The 15559-nt window shown below is 45.0% G+C and overlaps 1 protein-coding gene across 2 annotated transcripts in view; it reads left to right on the forward strand.

Moving 5' to 3' along the window:
• LOC126161885 (glutathione S-transferase 1) overlaps positions 1-15559 on the forward strand; it is a 97602-nt gene that overhangs the window by 33179 nt on the left and 48864 nt on the right. For both annotated transcript variants that reach the window (XM_049918023.1, XM_049918025.1), the window contains exon 2: positions 14296-14467. In XM_049918023.1, coding sequence (XP_049773980.1) covers positions 14324-14467 — 144 coding nt within the window. In that variant the 5' untranslated portion in view covers positions 14296-14323. The remainder of the gene's footprint in view (positions 1-14295; positions 14468-15559) is intronic.

The following is a 15559-nucleotide window of genomic DNA, read 5'->3' on the forward strand; positions in this document are numbered from 1 at the left end:
TAATTTTAATTGTACATAACATTATGTTCTTCTTTTAGTTCAGTAGACTCAGGATATGTATTTTATTACTACTTGAAAATTTGAATCTCTACTCGAAGTGCTTCCTGAGTTTTAGGAAAAAATGCAACTGAAAATTTAAATTTTCAGGAACGGCTTCTAAAGTTTCAAAACACTGTAACTCACTAAATATATGTTTAATTTGTTATTTTTAGTCACTCAGAAGCACCCTGAACCATACTGTATATCATCCTCTCGATCACTTTCCAAGTTTTTTCTTCTTTTCTTCTTTCTGGACTCCTTAGTGGCCAACTGTGCTGCATACTCTGCTTTATCCATGCAAACCTTGTCCATCCGTTCGAGTCGTCTGATGCAATTTCCTGCAGTATTAATTGCCATACGCTGTAGTACTTTCACCCTACAAATGTTGTCATCATTAAAACAATAACAGCATTATTGACCCCCCTCCCCCGGCTCCACTTCGGTGTCTTCATTCCAACAAAAACATTTTTTGGTAAGCGAGTGCATATAAGATTATTGAACGACTCAATGGGATTTTGAGTCTGTCGATGTAGACACTTTTTCAGTAATTCAGATTTGTCAGGTCTCCGTAAATAGGTTTTATGATATCCATGACTGCTGCTCGGATGGACTGTTTATGGCTATATGAACTGTTTGAGTACTGGGCATTTGTGGTAATTGCACAATGAATCAGGTCCAGGAAGTCAAAAGCTATGTACTGATTTTTCATCAGCTAAAAGTTGTGGAAGAAGGTAGGCCATACTGCCTGTTTCATTTTCAACAAATCCTCAGTATTATTTCCAAGGGCCATACCCATAATACTACTGTAGTTTATCAATCATTCTGTCTGTCAGCCTGCCTCTTATGGTTTTACCATCAGAAAGTTTCTTGTCTCTCAAACTTTGTTTCAGCTTCCTCAGCCTAGTGCCCATCCTCTTCTGGACATGACTTTTATAGTACAGCAATCCACAGCCTTCTCTATAAAAAAAAATTATCGATTTTATTAGATCTTGAAGTCATGCACGTAAAACTTTTTAACATTTTCAACCAGTGTAGATTATATTTAAAAAGTAAAATAAAATACTCCCCGTGTGAGTTTATAAGATACATATATAATTAAATTCGGAAAATTGCAAATTTTATAATGAGATAAAAATCCGAAAATGTGAATTTCTTTTTCTGTTTAACTACCCTTTTTTAAGGTCGTTTAAAATAGTTAATTTAGCCGGCTAGTGAAGCCTCACATCGGGTTCAAAGGCGGTATAGAAGTAACCATGTTTAAAAAGGTGCTGAAATAGAAGTGCTACTTTCGGTACAGTCCCTCGCGGGTGGAGGCATTTTGTTACACAAGGACGCTGTTGACATTCGGGCAGGTGTTGTAATCTGTCCTCTGTGTTACGCTTGTCACTGCACTCAGCACGTTGATATTCTCCTCATATTTTGTTTATACTTGATTTATATGTACTGTCCTTACAGTTGGCTTCGTAAACACAGAGGGAAAAATATTAATTTTTTCAGTGAGATAAGTGGCTGATACCACGCAACACTGTCTCCATCCTTGATAATAGCCTCAGTTCGACGAACAAGAGAGTCTGCACGTCTTCAGGTATTCTAAATCCACCTGAATCCACTCATTGGTAATCTGATCGAGTAGAGCTAAAAAATTGCGGTTAGATTGATTCCTTCGTTTCAAACGCTATTCCAAATAGTCTCGGACATTTTCTATATAATTAAGATCGTGTGATTTAGTGGGCCAATCGATGAGCGATAGGGTACCTAAGTGTTCATCAAATAAGAAACGTGTGGTGTAGTCGTCTTGGAAGACGAGAAAGTCCACAGCATGCTCATCTTGAAGCTGTACAATGACCAGTCACAAGAATGTGAGCACCTGCCAAAAGCCTGAATAACGCCCTTTTGCAACGCAGACCACTGCGAAACATGCAAGAAGAGAAGGCACCGACAGGAATATGAAGCCCATGTGCCGTGGCCAGTTGTACTAGGTTTCTCGGACGACGATCGATGATGCGAGCTGCCTGATCGAGGTGGTCTCACAGATTCTCGATTTATGTTTAAATCTGGGGAGTCTGGTGCCCGGAGGAGCACGGTAAACTCATACTGGTGATCTTCGAGCCACGCACGTATACTGCGAGCTGTGTGACTCGCTGCATAGACCTTTTGGTAGATGCCATCGTGCCGAGGAAAAACAAGCTGCTTGTAGGGGTGGACATGGTCCGTAAGAATACATGCATACTTTTATTGATCCATTGTGCCTCCCAGAATGACGAGATCACCCAGGAAGTGGCACGAAAAGATTCCCCAGACTATAACACTCCCTCCTCCGGCCTGGATCCTTTTGATGATTGGTGTATGGCCGTGCACGCCAATGGCCATATGCCTGATGTAGAGTAAAACTTGATTCATTTGAAAAGACCACCTGTTATCCCTCAGTGGACGTGCAGCTGCGGTATTGGTGTGCAAATTCCAGCCTTCGTCACCGATGATCAGCAGTCAGCATGGGTGCATGAACCAGGTGGCTGCTACAGAGACGTTTGCTGATCGGTTATGGATAAGACACTGTTGGTAGCCCACTGGTTCATATGGACGGTCAGTTGTTCAACAGTTGCAAGTCTATTTACCCATACGTATCTCCGCAGCCATTGTTCAGACCTGACATCTATGGACCGTGGTGCACCGCTGTTGCCTTGATGCCAGTTTTGGATGGCGTCATTTTCCCATGCCCGCTATACTTTAACCACGCGCGACACGCGTACAGTTTACGAACTTCACCGTTTCGGAAATGTTTCCACCCTTGACCCGAAAGCCAATAGTCATACGCTCCTCGACGTCAGGTAAATAGCTCTGTTTCCCCATAGCGACAACGACTGCACTGTTTTCCGTGTCTCCCACAACATGTTTTATATCCCCCTACTATTAATGCTGCTAGTTGCCTTCTATAAGTGGTTATTGCACATTGAGGTCGAACATAGGTGATGGTCACGTTAATGTCCCTATAGCATAAACAAGAAAAGCAGCACTTTGTCACTGAGAATGCTGAAATAAACCTTCTGGTCTATGTTGACGAAAACCCGAGTTGGTCTGGGTCATAGTACACAAAATAAGCCTTGAAAACTTGCACGTTTATGTGGCCCTGAAAGAAATGCCCTTTTGCAAGGTCCTTCGTAGTGTTCACTGGTACTGGTTGAGATCCAGCTGCTTTCCCTAATGTCAACAATTCCCATTCGGTTTGAGACCGATTGACAAAGACAAGGAGTGACACTCGTCCCAGGTCCCATTCGTTTAAGATATTTATTCGACCACTGTTCTCACTTCGCATTACATGATTGTGAATGGTACAACAATGATTGTAGACACGTTGGACAGTGCACGTTCACAAAACAATATTCCAGGCACATCCAAACGCGATAGTTCCTTTCAGTGACTGTATCCCGTCCCCACATTGACTCACGTTACTGCGCTGATTGCGCAAGAGCGCCTCGCACACCATTTCACTGCCATCACCTACGTCAGCAGTGGAGCGTCACATGCCCGCCTGGTACCAGTTAGACACCATCTAGGTCTTTCCGAGGCGACCATAGTACTGTTTTAAGGTTGTGGCTAATACTTGATCTGGTGAGCTAATACTAGCCCTGAATAAACTGCAAATTAATAATAAAATAAAAAACGAACGAAGGAATTATCCAAATGGGACGGAATCGGAAGATGTCATGCACATGCACAGGCAAATAAATGAAAATAATTTCAGAAAAAAATTATTTATTTATTCAGGAGAAAGAGCTTCGCATATTGAGCAAATATAATGCATTGGTCCACATCTGGTGCCTTTGCAATTAGTTATTATGCTTGGCATTGATTGACAGAGTTGTTGAATGTTCTCCTGAGAGGTATCGTGCCAATTTCTGTACAATTGTTGCGTTAGATCGTCAATATCTCGACTGGTTGGACGATCCTGAGCCACAATGCTCCCAATGTTCTCATTTTGGGAAAGACCCTGCGACCCTGCCTTCCAGGATATGGTTTTCAAACATGAAGGCAAGCAGTATAAACATTATTTACCTGGTCATCGGGTCTCATTTCGAAGCGGGACTCATCACTGAAGTCAATTTTACTCCAGTCAGTGAGATTCCAGGACGAAGACTTGTCTGAAAACGCTGTGGACAATGGTGGGATACAAGTCTGACTGTCACCCTCCATACTGCCTGACAACCAGAAATCATGGTCTGGGGTGCCATTTCCTTTCATAGAAGAACCCGTTTGGTTGTTATATACGGCACCCTTACAGCACAGCGGTACGTCAACGATACTCCGCACCCCATTTTATTGCCTTCATGGCAAGCCATTCTTGGCTTACATTTCAGAAGATAATGCCAGCCCGCACACAGCTTGTCTTCGTGCTTGCCAAACCCTTCCTTCTTCAGTCCCAAACCGCGCTGCTTCTGCGGTCGCAGGTTCGAATCCTGCCTCGGGCATGGGTGTATGTGATGTCCTTATGTTAGTTGGATTAAGAAATTCTAAGTCTAGGGGACTGATGACCTCATATATTAAGTCCCACAGTGCTTAGAGCCATTTGAACCATTTTTGAAACCCTACTTTTGCGAGAAGGACCCTCGGATCTCTCCCCAATTAAGAACATTTGAAGAATAATGGTAAGCATCCTCCAACCATCTCGAGATTTTGAAGATCTAACGTGGCAGTTGTACAGAATTTGGCAGGATATCCTCAGGAGGATATAAGGTGGGAAGTGGACCAACGCTTCATTGACTTGCTCAACTTGTGAAGTTCGTTCTCTTGAATAAATCATCCTATTTTCTGGAATAGGAATAGTTTGTTTGTCTGTACATCTGATCTACTGATTTCCGCCATATTAGGATAGTTCGTTCGTAGTGATCCTTTTCTTTATTTTTTTATTTTATTTATTTTTTCTTCCTTAGATTGTATTGCATCATCACATTCATCGGCAGCAATTATGCTCCTACTGTCATGTTAGAGGAGATCTCTTGCATCCTCTTTGTGGTATATGTACTCACGGCAGCCTTGTTCTGCAGTGTTATTAACCCACTTTCCTATGACCAGTTTTCAAGAGCTATCACATCTGCATGTATTTCGTGATGTCCTTCTAGGTTGTCACTTGTTGTGTATATCGATGAAACGTCGTATGGAAGTAAGTTACTGTTGCTGCCGAAAATGACATGCACATCTACTGTGTACATATCATATAGCATTGATCGAAGTACTGATGTTTGTTGGATTCCCATACTCAACCCAGTTGGACCTGTGCTGTTATTGCCAACTTTCATGGCGACGAAAATAAACACATGTCTAAAATCTGCCATACGTATTGCTTCATTTGGAGATAATAGCTGTTTATGGCGCTGTGAAATTGAGTCTGGCCGATTTCATACCCTTCCGACATTGATATTTGTGTCATGGCTTACGAGATGTAAGCTTGAAAATGAAAAATCACCTAATGCTACCTGTCAGAAAATTGATATTGGATGAGTACCCGAAATTTCAGAATAAAAGTGACTGTACTTCAGGCACTTGAACCTGGTAATCATTCAGGTCGACTACAAGTTCGACATATAGTTTTAAATGTTCACTCTACTTCTACATCTGCTTCTACACGATTACTCTGCAGTTCATAATTAAGTATCTGACAGAGGATTCCACTCTAGAAGAGGGTACGGAAGAAATAGGGAAAAACGAACATTTAAATTTTTCCGTGCGAGCTCAGATTTCTCTTATTTTATTATGATAATCATACACTGATGAATCAAAACATTATGACCATCAGCTTAATGGTTTGTTTGTCCGACACTGCAACGAAATATATCACTGATTCTACGTTTTAGGAAACCGGCAGTTAGTGGACTGTTTTGCAGAGGTACATGGCATTAGATGCATAGGTCATGTAATTTGAGTAAATAATGGGCCGCTGATTTACGGACGCGGTGATGGTGCCCGATAGCGACACTGATGGGTTCAATAGGATTTACATAAGGCAAATTTGGTCCCAGAGACATCTACGTGAGATCACTATAATGCTCTTCAAACTACTGTAACGCGGTTCTGGCTCCGAGAAACGGACAATTATACTGCAGAAAGTCGGGGAAGACATCAAGCATGAAGGGATGCAGGTGGTTCGCAGCTGTCAGCGTGTCTCAGATTACTACGAGAGGTGCCATGCAGACGCAGCAGAATGTCTCCCACAGCATAATACCGCTCCCACCAACCGTTCGTGGCGCGCGGCACGTTTCGAGCCGCCGTTCAGCTCAATGAAGGCGTTTGTAGAGGCGATCATCGACCTAAGACCATCGACCTAAGACCATCGACCTAGCGTAGCAAAAATGTGATTCACCCGAAGAACCGACACGTTTTCATTGATCGACGGTCGATTCTCGATGGTCCTGTGCCCACTACAATCGTAACTGATGACGTCGTCGGGTCAATATGTGAACACGTAGGGGTGGTCTGCTGCGGAGCTCCATATTCAACAATGTACGATGAATGGTGTGCTCCGAAACATTTGTGCTTGCACCAGCATTGTGTTCTTTCCTTAGAGACGCCACAGATCACTATTTATCCTACTTTACAGAGCAGACAAGACAGTGAAGAGTCGTGGACGTCCAACCATTTACATTCTAGTGGTAGTTTCACCGTCCTTCTACCTCTGTTTGTTTTGTATATGCTCTCGAAAGCAGCACGTGAACATTCGACCAACTTCCCGGTTTTCCAGATAATTGTTCACAGGCTCTGCTTAATAGACTACTGGCCATTACAATTGCTACGCCACGAAGATGACGTGCTGTAACGGATCGTGCAGCCACGTCTCGATCCCTGAGTCAACAGGTGGGGACGTTTGCAAGACAACAACCATCTTCACCAACAGTTCGACGACGTTTGCAGCAGCATGGACTATCAGCTCAGAGACCATGGCTGCGGTTACTATTGACGCTGCATCACAGACAGGGGCGCCTGCGATGGTGTACTCAACGACGAACATGGGTGCACGAATGGCAAATCGTCATTTTTTCGGATGAATCCAGGTTCTGTTTACTGCATCATGATGCTCCCATCCGCGTTTGGCGACATCGCGGTGAACGCACGTTGGAAGCGTGTATTCGTCATCGCCATACTGGCGTATCACCCGGCGTAATAGTAGTGCGTGCCATTGGTTACACGTCTCGGTCACCTCTTGTTTGCATTGACGGCACTTTGAACAGTGGACGTTACATTTCAGATGTGTTACGACCCATGGCTCTACCCTTCAATCGATCATTGCGAAACCCTACATTTCAGCAGGATAATGCACGACCGCATGTTGCAGGTCCTGTACGGGCCTTTCTGGATACAGAAAATGTTCGACTGCTGCCCTGGCCAGCACATTCTCCAGATGTCTCACCAATTGAAAACGTCTGGTCAATGGTGGCCGAGCAACTGGCTCGTCAGAATACGTCAGTCACTACTCTTGATGAACTGTGGTATCGTGTTGAAGCTGCATGGACAGCTGTACCTGTACACGCCATCGAAGCTCTGTTTCACTCAATGCCCAGGCGTATCAAGGCCGTTATTACGGCCAGAGGTGGTACTGATTTCTCAGGATCTATGCACCAAAATTGCGTGAAAATATAATCGCATGTCAGTTCTATTATAATACACTCCTGGAAATGGAAAAAAGTACTCATTGACACCGCTATGTCAGACCCACCATACTTGCTCCGGACACTGCGAGAGGGCTGTACAAGCAATGATCACACGCACGGCACAGCGGACACACCAGGAACCGCGGTGTTGGCCGTCGAATGGCGCTAGTTACGCAGCATTTGTGCACCGCCGCCGTCAGTGTCAGCCAGTTTGCCGTGGCATACGGAGCTCCATCGCAGTCTTTAACACTGGTAGCATGCCGCGACAGCGTGGACGTGAACCGTATGTGCAGTTGACGGACTTTGAGCGAGGGCGTATAGTGGGCATGCGGGAGGCCGGGTGGACGTACCGCCGAATTGCTCAACACGTGGGGCGTGAGGTCTCCACAGTACATCGATGTTGTCGCCAGTGGTCGGCGGAAGGTGCACGTGCCCGTCGACCTGGGACCGGACCGCAGCGACGCACGGATGCACGCCAAGACCGTAGGATCCTACGCAGTGCCGTAGGGGACCGCACCGCCACTTTCCAGCAAATTAGGGACACTGTTGCTCCTGGGGTATCGGCGAGGACCATTCGCAACCGTCTCCATGAAGCTGGGCTACGGTCCCGCACACCGTTAGGCCGTCTTCCGCTCACGCCCCAACATCGTGCAGCCCGCCTCCAGTGGTGTCGCGACAGGCGTGAATGGAGGGACGAATGGAGACGTGTCGTCTTCAGCGATGAGAGTCGCTTCTGCCTTGGTGCCAATGATGGTCGTATGCGTGTTTGGCGCCGTGCAGGTGAGCGCCACAATCAGGACTGCATACGACCGAGGCACACAGGGCCAACACCCGGCATCATGGTGTGGGGAGCGATCTCCTACACTGGCCGTACACCACTGGTGATCGTCGAGGGGACACTGAATAGTGCACGGTACATCCAAACCGTCATCGAACCCATCGTTCTACCATTCCTAGACCGGCAAGGGAACTTGCTGTTCCAACAGGACAATGCACGTCCGCATGTATCCCGTGCCACCCAACGTGCTCTAGAAGGTGTAAGTCAACTACCCTGGCCAGCAAGATCTCCGGATCTGTCCCCCATTGAGCATGTTTGGGACTGGATGAAGCGTCGTCTCACGCGGTCTGCACGTCCAGCACGAACGCTGGTCCAACTGAGGCGCCAGGTGGTAATGGCATGACAAGCCGTTCCACAGGACTACATCCAGCATCTCTACGATCGTCTCCATGGGAGAATAGCAGCCTGCATTGCTGTGAAAGGTGGATATACACTGTACTAGTGCCGACATTGTGCATGCTCTGTTGCCTGTGTCTATGTGCCTGTGGTTCTGTCAGTGTGATCATGTGATGTATCTGACCCCAGGTATGTGTCAATAAAGTTTCCCCTTCCTGGGACAATGAATTCACGGTGTTCTTATTTCAATTTCCAGGAGTGTATATTCGTCCAATGAACACCCGTTTATCATCTGCATTTCCTCTTGGTGTAGCAATTTTAATGGCTAGTAGTGTAATAATCTGCTCTTTGTCAACGCCGCTTATCTCAATGGATTTGCCCGTTTGCAGCGCATATCTTCGCTACGGTGATCCCCCGTCCGTGTACGCTCCGCTTACATACTATTGTTACCGCGTCACGTGGCCGCAACGGCACCAGGCGGCATCCAACGTCGCTATAGGCAATGCTCATAATACTTTGCTTCGTCACTGTATCTGCCCATGTACGCGAGCGCCAGAAAATTTTTTCACATTCAGAAGACGACCCTGACGATTGAAATTTCATGAGTATATCCTGCCGCAATGAAGAACGCCTTTGTTTCAATGAGTGACACCCCAATTCGCGTATCATATCCGTGGCACTCTCTCCCCTATTTGAGAATAATGCAAAACCAGCTGTCCTGCTTTGGGATTTTTCGATCTCCTCCGTCAACTCTATCTGATGCGGTTCCCATACCGTTCAGCATTACACCAGAAGAGGACGGGAAAGAGTATTTTTGACGGTTTCTAAGTAGACCTGTTATATTTTCTAGTCGTCTTTGGTTTACTTTGCCCACAATTTTATCTATGTTATCGTTTCATTTTAAGTTATTCGTAGCTGTAGTCCCTAACCATTTCGTTGAATTGACAGACTTTAGATTTGTGTGATATATCGTGTAGATTCAGTTATCACCTTTCACATCTTTCCTGGTCTAAATCATTTTGCAGTTGTTTTTGATCACCTGATGGCTTTAAAAGAGGGAAAATGACAGCATCACGTGCAAACAAACTGAGATGCTCAGATTGTCTCCTAAATGGTTTATGTAGATCAGGAACAGCAGAGGGTCTACAGCACTTCCTTGGGGAACGCCAGACATTACTTCTGTTTTACTAGATGACTTTCCGTCAGTTACTACGAATTGTGACATTTCTGACAGGAAACCACGAATCCAGTCACACAACTGACATGATACTCCCTAGTCATGCAATTTGATTAGCAGTTCCTTTTGAGGAACGCTGTAAGAAGCCTCCTGGACATGTAAAAATATGGAGATCCCCTGTCGATAGCACTCATTACTTTGTGAGAATAAAGAGCTATTTGTGTTTCACAAGAGCGACATTTTCTGAATCCGTGTTGGCTGTTTCTCAATAAATCGTTTTCTTCGACGTAATTCACAACATTCGAGCATGACGTATGTTCCAAAATCCTACTATGTATCGATGTTAGTGATATGAGTTTGTAATTCAGCGGATTACTCCTATTTCATTTCTCTGGTATTGGTATGGCTTGTGTGAATTTCCCGTCTTTAGGTACGATGTTTCAGCGATAAAGCTGTTGTGCAGCCTAGAGCAAATAAAAATGGCCCCAGAACAGAGTTCAAGGGTACACAGATGATGATGATGATGATGAAGTCCCCAGAGCGTAGGGGACACAGCGGGAGATCCGCACCTCCGTACTAGGCAAAGTCCTAGTGGAGGTGGTTTACCATTGACTTCATTCGACCGTAATGAGGATGAATGATGATGATGAAGACGACACAACAGGTGAAAATCCCTGTCCCCGCCGGGAATCGAACCCGGGACCCCGTGCTCAGGAAGCGAGAACGCTACCGCGAGACCACGAGCTGTAGAAGGGTACACAGAAACACAGCGGAGGCAGGAAATACTGTACTACCGTCACTATAGTTGATGTTGAAAGTGCTTACCATTCATCTCTTGCCACTTTTCGTCCCTGGTCAGCAAGATGCTGAAGGTGGATCGAAGCTGGTCTGATGGAATTGATGCAACCTCAACTGAAATGTTCCGCTGCAGTTCTTGAAATATATGAGGGTTGTTGTGATACACCTCAGACTTGAGGCCTCCCCACGCAAAGTAATTGCGCACTGACCGATCAGTTGACCTGGATGAGCAGCTAGGACCGCGGCCCGACTGACCTCTGCTAACAACTCTGTCAGTTGTTTAAATGTGCTCCAAGGTTTGGCCGGCTATATTGGCAGTTGTTCCATGAGCGTTTGATGAAGGAAGATGGGACCAATAATGCGGCGTGCAGACACTGCAAACCAACCCTAACCTTCTGATCATGCAATGGTGTTTCGTAGAGGTTATGAGGATTCGCCGCTACCCAGCACCTATGAGTCCTTGAGTTGACATAACCACTCAGATGAAACCAGGCTTCATCAGACATGAAGAACAGATTCATGTCCACGCCATTCGTTGTTATCTCAGTGAGCAGCTACTCACAAAACCGGAGACGCTGGGAAGCATCTGTTGGTTCTAATACAGGGCTATTACAAATGATTGAAGCGATTTCATAAATTCACTGTTGCTCCATTCATTGACATATCGTGACGACACACTACAGATATGTAGAAAAACTCATAAAGTTTTGTTCGCCTGAAGCCGCACTTCAGGTTTCTGCCGCCAGAGCGCTCGAGAGCGCAGTGAGACAAAATGGCGACAGGAGCCGAGAAAGCGTATGTCGTGCTTGAAATGCACTCACATCAGTCAGTCATAACAGTGCAACGACACTTCAGGACGAAGTTCAACAAAGATCCACCAACTGCTAACTCCATTCGGCGATGGTATGCGCAGTTTAAAGCTTCTGGATGCCTCTGTAAGGGGAAATCAACGGGTCGGCATGCAGTGAGCGAAGAAACGGTTGAACGCGTGAGGGCATGTTTCACGCGTAGCCCGCGGAGGTCGACGAATAAAGCAAGCAGGGAGCTAAAGGTACCACAGCCGACGGTTTGGAAAATCTTACGGAAAAGGCTAAAGCAGAAGCCTTACCGTTTACAATTGCTACAAGCCCTGACACCCGATGACAAAGTCAAACGCTTTGAATTTTCGGCGCGGTTGCAACAGCTCATGGAAGAGGATGCGTTCAGTGCGAAACTTGTTTTCAGTGATGAAGCAACATTTTTTCTTAATGGTGAAGTGAGCAGACACAATGTGCGAATCTGGGCGGTAGAGAATCCTCACGCGTTCGTGCAGCAAATTCGCAATTCATCAAAAGTTAACGTGTTTTGTGCAATCTCACGGTTTAAAGTTTACGGCCCCTTTTTCTTTTGCGAAAAAACGTTACAGGACACGTGTATCTGGACATGCTGGAAAATTGGCTCATGCCACAATTGGAGACCGACAGCGCCGACTTCATCTTTCAACAGGATGGTGCTCCACCGCACTTCCATCATGATGTTCGGCATTTCTTAAACAGGAGATTGGAAAACCGATGGATCGGTCGTGGTGGAGATCATGATCAGCAATTCATGTCATGGCCTCCACGCTCTCCCGACTTAACCCCATGCGATTTCTTTCTTTGTGGTTATGTGAAAGATTCAGTGTTTAAACCTCCTCTACCAAGAAACATGCCAGAACTGCGAGCTCGCATCAACGATGCTTTCGAACTCATTGATGGGGACATGTTGCGCCGAGTGTGGGAGGAACTTGATTATCGGCTTGATGTCTGCCGAATCACTAAAGGGGCACATATCGAACATTTGTGAATGCCTAAAAAAACTTTTTGAGTTTTTGTATGTGTGTGCAAAGCATTGTGAAAATATCTCAAATAATAAAGTTATTGTAGAGCTGTGAAATCGCTTCAATCATTTGTAATAACCCTGTATGTGAACAACTGACACTAGGAAGGTATGCATGGGCAGATCCAGGTGGAAAATTCGTCCACGTGATCGACGTGATATGCCGGTTTCTTGCGACAGGCGTCGGGATGATTTGGCAAGACTGAAACATTTTCTGCTGAGCCGCAGCCACATTTTGAGGTGTGTGGGCACGTTTCGGAATGTTTTTTGACTTGTTCAAAACAGATCCTGTCTGACGCCATTTTCTGACTAGTCGTTGCATGGTACTCTTTGCTGGCACTGTGACACCATTAAACAACTCAGCAAACAACTGACCACACTGTTTCCACGACTTTGCTGTCACGTAACTTTCCACAACGAACACTCACTACTCCACTGTGAGTACCACAGTCCTCTTTGCACTGCTCCACTCACAGTAACATACCGATGCGCTTATGACATCGTAGTTGAGCGACCCACGAACCCAACTCACACTAACACATCTTGCATATCGCTCTGAACCGTCTTCGATCACTTGGCGGGTGTACACGTTGTGTGCGTCTTACGGGGTGTGGTTGTATGCATACATTCACGTCCAATCGTATCCACTCATAAAGGCTCTTTTATTTGCCCCGCAGTGTATATGATTGCTAAGCGTGGAGCTGTCGTATCATCATACACTGAAAGGAACCTGGCTGGTATACAAAATAGACTGGAAACCTTCCCTTTAATCAGTAATTTAAGCTGATTCGCTACATCGAGGATATTTGCTTTTAAGTAACCCACGTTTGCTGTTGTTCTTGATGAAAATTCTGGAATATTTACTTCTTTGGTGAAGGAATTTCAGAGAACTCAGCATTAGTGGCACTGTCATCAGTAACACCATCAGTATTATCGCACAGTGAAGGTACTATCACGTCTTGCCGCTGGTTTACTTTACATACGACCACAATCTCTTTGGATTTTCTGCCAGATTTCGAGACAGAGTTTCATTGTGGAAACTACTAAAAGCATTTCGTATTGAAGCTCGTGCGAAATTTCGTGCTTCTGTAAAACTGCGACAGTCTTGGGGCCTCGCATTCTTTTAAATTTGGCATGTTTTTTTCGTTATTTTCTGCAATAGTGTTCTGACCAATTTAGCGTAATGATCAGGATCATCTATTATTAATTTCCTTGGTAAATATCTCTCCATTGTCATCGATATTATTTCTTTGAATTTAAATCTAGCGTGGTCTAATCCTTACATAGTCAGACTGAAAGAACTGGAGACTGTCTCTTAGGAGGGCGTCATGCAAATTTTTATTTGTTTCTTTAAATAGATATATTTTTCGTATAGTTTTACTGTGTTTGGGTGTTATGACATTAAGTCTTGCTACAACAACTCTGTGCCACTAATCCCCGTAGCCATTATGATGCTCCTTCAACGCAAAATTCGTGATCGGGTACACTCCACGTTCGAGCAAATGATTCTTTCTGTAACTTAGTAATTACGTAGAGTACAGAACATTCACTGGGAGCTTTGGACGTGCTGTAAGTTTTTGACGTTTTAGTGACGCCAGTCCTGTTTGCAGGTGACGTGTCGTCCGTACTGTGTCCGAGATGGCTGGCCTGAAGCTGTACTCGGTCAGTGACAGTCCCCCGTCGACGGCTGTCAAGATGGCGCTCGAGGCTCTAGCACTCGAGTACACCAACATAGAGGTGGACTTCGCAGCCGGAGAGCACCTCAGCGAAGAGTTTTCCAAGGTATGGCGCCTCTACACCTTGCAGTCATTAGGACGCCAAAAACCGATCTATGTGTGCGAGGAGAGTCGAACGATACAACAGTACACTGCGACATACATTCCTGAACAATGTTGAATTCCTTGGCTATCATTCTACTGAAGACTGTTGAGTCTGACCATAACCACCTAAAAATACTTTTAGCAGTACTGGTAACAAAATAAAATAAGCTTGTGAAAATATTTGTGGTTGTTTGCGGTAACCCTCAACGATCTTGATCTAATAAAGATGCTAATTGCTATTTATTCTTGCCTATAGGATTAGAGGCGTGACACAGTGAAGTTTGGTAAGTCGTAAAGCAACGAAAATCACGCAGGATGGGGTAACTCTTAGGTTTCACATGAACTTTGTGATAGAATTGATCCTCATACTTCCTACAGTTTGTTGTAGATGTATTGGATAATAGAGTATTCTCTATCAGTGGAAATGCTCACTTCGAAACAGTTTTTCAACGCTGTGGCAGAACAGATACAGTTAAACATAACCATAGCATGTCAGTTTGTAGGAACGTGCATTGTTCTCACGTATAACAGCTTCTCTGAATGCTCAACTGTCCGTTCGCAAGAATCATGTCGCGTTCTTAACACAGAACTTGTGAGTAGTTCGTTCTTCTTCCTTTAGAAATTCAAATGATTGCTGATAACTGGACCCGAGTTGATGCTGTGAACCATGCCTTCCAGAAAGCCTTTAATACTGTCCTGTACTACTGAGCACTGTTTCTTGTCGAAACACAACTCAGCAAGTCTTTCCTAACTGGGAGGCATGGGAAGGACTAGGGTATTCATCGTGGAAGCATAATATGAACGTCGCCATTGTTCACAGGATGCTCGCATCATCAGAAAGTTGTTTAGAAATGTAGGAAAAGCTGCAGGTAAATCCTTACGGGGAGAAAGAACTGTCGTAGCTGATGCTCGTCAGTTGAAATGGCCACAGGTATCCATCTAGAGCTGTTTCAGTTGGAACAACGACATAACTCTCATTATGGATGTGAATAAGATGACAAACAGATACATATATGCAACTCATCCACCATTTATTGATCGTTTTGGTAGTTTA

This window comes from Schistocerca cancellata, chromosome 2 (genome assembly GCF_023864275.1).
Source record: "Schistocerca cancellata isolate TAMUIC-IGC-003103 chromosome 2, iqSchCanc2.1, whole genome shotgun sequence".
NCBI lineage: Eukaryota > Metazoa > Arthropoda > Insecta > Orthoptera > Acrididae > Schistocerca > Schistocerca cancellata.